This window comes from Leptonychotes weddellii, chromosome 7 (assembly GCF_054177405.1).
Source record: "Leptonychotes weddellii isolate Sample4059 chromosome 7, ASM5417740v2, whole genome shotgun sequence".
NCBI lineage: Eukaryota > Metazoa > Chordata > Mammalia > Carnivora > Phocidae > Leptonychotes > Leptonychotes weddellii.
The window spans coordinates 109,894,646-109,900,706 of NC_138375.1; the positions used below are offsets into that span (position 1 = coordinate 109,894,646).

The 6,061-nt window shown below is 46.3% G+C and overlaps 2 protein-coding genes across 3 annotated transcripts in view; both read right to left on the reverse strand.

Moving 5' to 3' along the window:
* The window catches only part of LOC102738963 (protocadherin gamma-C4), a 50,561-nt gene that overhangs the window by 27,240 nt on the left and 17,260 nt on the right, over positions 1-6,061 (reverse strand). Inside the window, exon 1 of one of the 2 annotated variants that reach the window (XM_006731486.3) lies at positions 1,533-4,617. The exons of the other annotated variant lie outside the window; for it this stretch is intronic. Within the exon in view, the coding sequence (XP_006731549.1) occupies positions 1,533-3,962 (2,430 nt within the window). The 5' untranslated portion in view covers positions 3,963-4,617. Of the gene's footprint in view, positions 1-1,532; positions 4,618-6,061 lie in introns of those variants that run through there. 2 annotated transcript variants of the gene reach the window in all.
* PCDHGA11 (protocadherin gamma subfamily A, 11) overlaps positions 4,223-6,061 on the reverse strand; it is a 10,383-nt gene continuing 8,544 nt past the window's right edge. Inside the window, exon 2 of the mRNA XM_081825774.1 lies at positions 4,223-4,483. Coding sequence (XP_081681900.1) covers positions 4,223-4,483 — 261 coding nt within the window. The remainder of the gene's footprint in view (positions 4,484-6,061) is intronic.

Sequence of the window (6,061 nt, forward strand, 5' to 3'; positions counted from 1 at the left end):
GGCTGTCGTCTTTCCTTAGCCTTTCCATTTACGCCTCTACTTTGTCATTTCTGGCTGTCTCCAGATTTCCTCATTTCCAAGGTGTGTTTAAGATTGGGGGTGGGCAAATAATAAAAATAATAATAGTAATAACTAATAATTTTTTAACACTTAGGATACACCAGGTTCTGAGATTAACTTGGCCAAGGACTCATAGCTGATAAGTAGTGGAGCCTCATTTGTCTAACTGCCAAATCCAAGGGTTAATAACAATAATATATTTATTAGTATACTAATATACTTTATTGGTCATAAAATAACAGTGGTTATCCCACAACTGGAAGTGTGTATCAGTTTCACTCCAAGACAAAAGCCTTGCAGTTACCTGCACATCAGCCTGAATAAATGAAAGCTTTACCTTTCTCAAGTTACAAATTTACCTACCTTTTACACTGTGTGTATACTTAAGAAAAATAATGCTGGAAGGATAGGGATTATTCACCGGGGGTACAAAAGAACTTTCAATTTGTACCATATGTTCTTTTGGATTGTCTGGATTTATTTTTAAAATAAATGGTTACTTTTACTTTTATAATTAATGGTGGTTATATCTTTAGATTTGGGGATTCACGTTAGTTATAATTATGTCTTTATACTTTTCTCTATTTTCCAAATTTTTTTTTTTTAAGATTTTATTTATTTATTTGACAGAGAGAGACACAGCGAGAGAGGGAACACAAGCAGGGGAAGTGGGGGAGGGAGAAGCAGGCTTCCCGTGGAGCAGGGAGCCCGATGCAGGGCTCAATCCCAGGACCCTGGGATCATGACCTAAGCCGAAGGCAGACACTTAACGACTGAGCCACCCAGGCGCCCCAATTTTCCAAATTTTCTATAATACTACTATACCATAAAAATATTTTGTAAGTAATATACACATTATTTCCAGCAGGGTACTTGACTTAAAACTTGAAGGACATCTAGAATTTTATTTCTTTCATAGAAAATCATCTGAGAACAAGGTACAGGATCTGCGTAGGCAAAGGAACATTATCAGTAAACCACTAGTTTTAATGAAGATGTAGCAATCAAATGAAAGATGGACAAACCACTAGTTTTAATGAAGATGTAGCAATCAAATGAAAGATGGACAAATGAGCTACTATATTCCAAGCATCTGTCACCGGTTAGAGATTTCTAGCAGCTTGTTCTCAATGCAAATGACACCAAGCTAAGTTCTGAGTGCTGAGATCTTGGCTTATCATTTAATGCCCCCTTAGCAAGATCGGTTAGTTGTGACGGCAAGTGAGTGCTGAGGGTGGGAATTGGGGCCACACATGAGTCAATCAACTCTACATTGTGTGGGTCCACAAACCACACTCTAGCCAGGCCATCCTTTTCACAAAGGCATGATGTTTGATCTAGGCAGGGCAAGGTGAAAATGTGGACGCATCATTAGGAAATCATCTTCATCACTAAAAAATAGCTCCATTCCTTCCTGAACCTGGTGCAGGCATCAAAAAGCATTAATATCGTTCTGGGATGCTAACCCTTACCTGTCCAGGAGGGGAGCTCTCTGCACCCAACACTTGCCTATAGAACACCGGATCACAGCTCCGCAGCGTGTTCTGGCGGCTGGCCAGTGGGCTGGCAGCACCAGGTTTCTTCAGCAGTGGGTCGCTGCAGCGTGAGTTGGTGGTGAGGTACACCTGATGGTAAAGGTGTGGTGGCATCAGGCCACCCCGCACAGCGTCTGCATGCAGAGAGGACCCTGGTGTTCGGTACAGGGAGCTCACTGGAGCTCGGTACAGGTCCCTGGACTGCTTCCACTTGTAAACTTTGAATATAATCACTCCCAGTACTGTGACTGCAAACCCCACAGAAACCAGGATTAGAGAGAGGAGTAGATAAAAGGTGAGATTTTTATTCTGCTCCCGAGGGGCAGAGCCGGAGGGGAACTCAGCCCGGGCTTCAGGAGAATCCTCGGTTACTGACACAGTCAGGGTTGCGGTGGTGGACAGTGATGGCTCCCCGTTGTCTTTGATCAAGACCATAAGAGTCTGCCTGGGCACATCTGTGTCCTGGACTGCACGGGAAGTGCTGACTTGACCTGTGTGAAGCCCCACGGCAAAAAGGCTCTGGTTGGAGTCTCCCAAGAGGCTGTAGGAGAGCCAGGCATTGTGCCCTGCATCGGGATCCCAGCCTACCACCCGTGAGACCACATGGCCAGGAGCGGTGGCTCTGGGCAGCATCTCCACCGAGCTCCGGCCAGGCCGGGGGTATAAGACCTGGGGGGCATTGTCATTGCGGTCAGTGACAAATATATTCACGCTGATGTTGGTGGTCAGGACCGGAGTGCCCCCATCACTGACATGAGCTGTTATTTCGAACTCTCGCCGATCTTCATAATCCAGGGGCACTAAGGATGACACGACGCCACTGTCACGATTTATTGTGAAATAGCGGCCCACTAGCCCAGTTTCAGCTCCTTGCTCCAAGAGAAAGAAGGAAAGGCGAGCATTCTGCGGGGCATCTGGGTCCCAGACACTTAGATTTAGTATTGGAACCCCAGGGATGTTATTTTCCTCAACATAAACATCATAGGAGGACTGGGAAGACTGTGGAGGGTTGTCGTTGATGTCAGAGACTTGTACCTGCACAACTGTAAGAGCTGAGAGAGAAGGGACTCCCGAGTCTTGAGCGGTAATGCTAAGGTTGTATTCTGGGACAGTCTCACGATCCAGGGCTGCACTGGTTTTCAAAGTAAAGTAATTCTTGAGCGAAGAAGTAAGACTGAAGGGGAGACCTGGAGGAACCTCGCAAGTCACCAATCCATTCTCCCCAGCATCCAGATCGATCACGCTGAGCAAAGCAATGACAGTTCCAAGCGGGGCATCCTCAGGGACTGGGCTGTACACGGAGGTGACTGTGATCTCTGGGGCATTGTCATTCACATCCACAACCTCTACCAAAACTTTGCAATGTGCTCCTTCTGGAGTGGCGCCTTTGTCTTTGGCCTGTATGTAAATCTCGTGGAGTTTCGTGTCTTCAAAGTCCAGGCGACCCTTGATTGTCAGCACCCCAGTTACAGGATCTAAGGAGAATAGGTCTCGCACACTGGCGCGGTTGTGGCTGCCAAAAGAGTAAATGATTTCACCATTGGGGCCTTCATCCAGATCGGTTGCATGAACTTGCACCACGAGAGTGCCAGGGGCTGCATCCTCCAGGACACGCGCACGGTACAAAGACTGATTGAAGGTAGGTGCATTGTCATTCGCGTCCAGCACGGTGATGCGAATGGGAAGGGTGGCGGAACGCGCCGGAGTTCCTCCATCCAAAGCCGTCAGCACCAACTGGAGACTTGGTTCTCGCTCCCAATCAAGGGCGCGCTCCAGCACCAGCTCTGCGTACTTGGTGCTGTCCTCCCGCGTCTGAACGCGAAGCGCAAAGTACTCATTTAGGCTCAGCTCATAGGTTTGTAAGGAGTTGCTTCCTACATCGGGATCGTGCGCGCTCTCCAGCGGGAAGCGCGTGCCTGGCGCCACGGCCTCACTAATCTCCAATTTCATTTCCCGGGTAGGGAAAGAAGGATTGTTGTCGTTGATATCCTGGATCACCACTTCGGCGCTTAACAGCTCTAGTGGGGTCTCCACTACCAGCTCCAGAGTTACAGTGCAGGAGGGCAGTGTCCCACAAAGCTCCTCTCTATCCAGGCGGTCATTCACGAACATCTCTCCAGTCTCCCGGTTCACCTCAAAGAACCTTCGGCTAGTTCCGGACAACACCCGGAGCCTGCGGGCTGACAGGCTGCCGAGATCCAAACCAAGGTCCGTGACCACATTGCCCACCGCAAAACCTTTCTCTCTTTCCTCCAGGATCTCATAGCGAACGACGGCAGAAGCCCTGTGCAAAGCACCAAGCAGAAAGAAAACTCCCACCACTCTTCCGATGCTTACCAGTCCGCTCCTCCAGGCCTCTGGGACCATCTCACTCAAAGGCAGTTCCTCTTAGCAAGGTCCAGATCTTTCCAGCTTTTTCGCTGAGAAACTTTCAGCGGGTTAGCGCTTGAGCGCTGGGCGCGGAGTCGGACATGGCTTTCCGGATGCCGTTGATTTGCTCGCCGGCTGTTCAGTCTCTGCCTCATCCTGGGGCGCCGAGAGGGGACGGGCTGAGGCCCGATCTCCAGCGTCTTCATTGGCCGACAGCGGCACGCAGAGTCCCAGCCAATAACTGCACGAAGAATGCGCTAGCGCCGGGCTCTCTGAGCGGGACAAACGCTACCGACAGGAGCTTCACTTTCCTTTGGCTTCTTTCCAGAGTTTAGGGCCAAAGCGTCTTGGTAGTTATCGGTACATCGGAAACCTGCCTTAGCCTGGAAAGCCAACTGCAGAGCGATGAAGCTGGCTGTTCTGCAAGTTTTCAAACCAAAGCCTATTGTACATTTTAATCGCTCTCTGTAATTGCAAGAAGGGAGGGTCAAACCAAACCGAGAACGATACAACACTGTCTGGAAAAACACAAATTTGGTTTGTTGCAGGGCTGGGTAAATCCTATCCAGCTGGACTCTACATGTAAGGGGGCATTTAGCATTTCTGTGGAAATGTGAATAATTTCAGCTTTATCTCTTACCAAATAAGACTGTATAATTTTATTACTTCCTCAGTAGAGAAAATCAACAGGAGCCACTCTCTGTTCAGTTTAACTGTGTTTTATGAAATTTAAAATTCAGGTTTCTTTTAAAACTGGATGTTGTTCTTTAGCTCTCATTTCTTTTTTCTTTTTTTTTAAAGATTTTATTTATTTGACAGAGAGAGAGTGTGAGAGCAGGAACACAGGCAGGAGGAGTGGGAGAGGGAGAAGCAGGCTTCCCACGGAGCATGGAGCCGGATGTGGGGCTCAATGTGGGGCTTGATCCCAGGACCCTGGGATCATGACCTGAGCTGAAGGCAGACACTTAACGACTGAGCCACCCAGGCGCCCCTTAGCTCTCCTTTCTTAAGAACCAGGGAGCAATGTGACATTTCCCTACCCCGTTTCCCAACAAACATAACCTCAACCATAATGCATAATCTCAAATACTTCCCTTTACATGGTCAATTCATTTCCCAATATCTTGTGTTCATATGCCATAAAGAGAAGATGCATTGCTAAAAAAGGATAATATCCCCCTACCCCCAAAACAGAAAAAATCCAGGCCAATTATCACCTTTATAAAATGACTGAGATATAGCAGCAAAGCTCCATGGTCTTTAGAGAATACAAAGCTTTTAACCCAAAGAATAAAAAGCCTTGAGTTTTCTGCATTAAGGTTATAACTCATGAAACAAACAAAATACCAACGATTAGGATAATGAATAAGAGAATCAAGTATGAAATAAGTCGGCTAAGTTGTACATCCTTGGGCAAGAAACTACCCTCACAGGGTTTCTGGGTCCTTATCTTATAAAATGAATAAGGCAGGTAAAATGCCTGCATAGAGTAAGCCTCAATTACTGATGCAAATCACCCTATTAAATATGAGATGTAAAGTTTTAGAGCCTCATACTATTTTTGTATACTTGTCTTGGACATCACTTTGATTTCATACAGTCCTTTCTGAAATGTAAATGTACCCTGAGACAGGGAGATAGTCAAACAGGTCAAATAAGTAGGTAAGTATGTAAGTATAAAGAGGATATTTACTGAAGGGATGAAAATCCCTATTGGACCTGTTTCTCCATGTCCTCAATACTTTATCTTTTAAATCCCCTAGGTTTTTTTTTTTTTTTTTTTTATGAGTGACACAAGTGGGGAAGTTTATTAAAGCTCAGGTATATTCTCCAGATGTTAGATCAGGTAACCTGAAGAGAGAGCTGCGCACCCTGGACATGAACAGACACTTCTCCAAAGAAGACATCCAAATAGCCAACAGACACATGAAAAAATGCTCCACATGACTTGCCATCAGGGAAATATAAATCAAAAACCACAATGAGATACTACCTTACACCAGTCAGAATGGCTTAAATTAACAAGACAGGGAACAACAAATGTTGGCGAGGATGTAAACCCCCTAGTTTTAAATACTGTTTGACAATTGATCAGA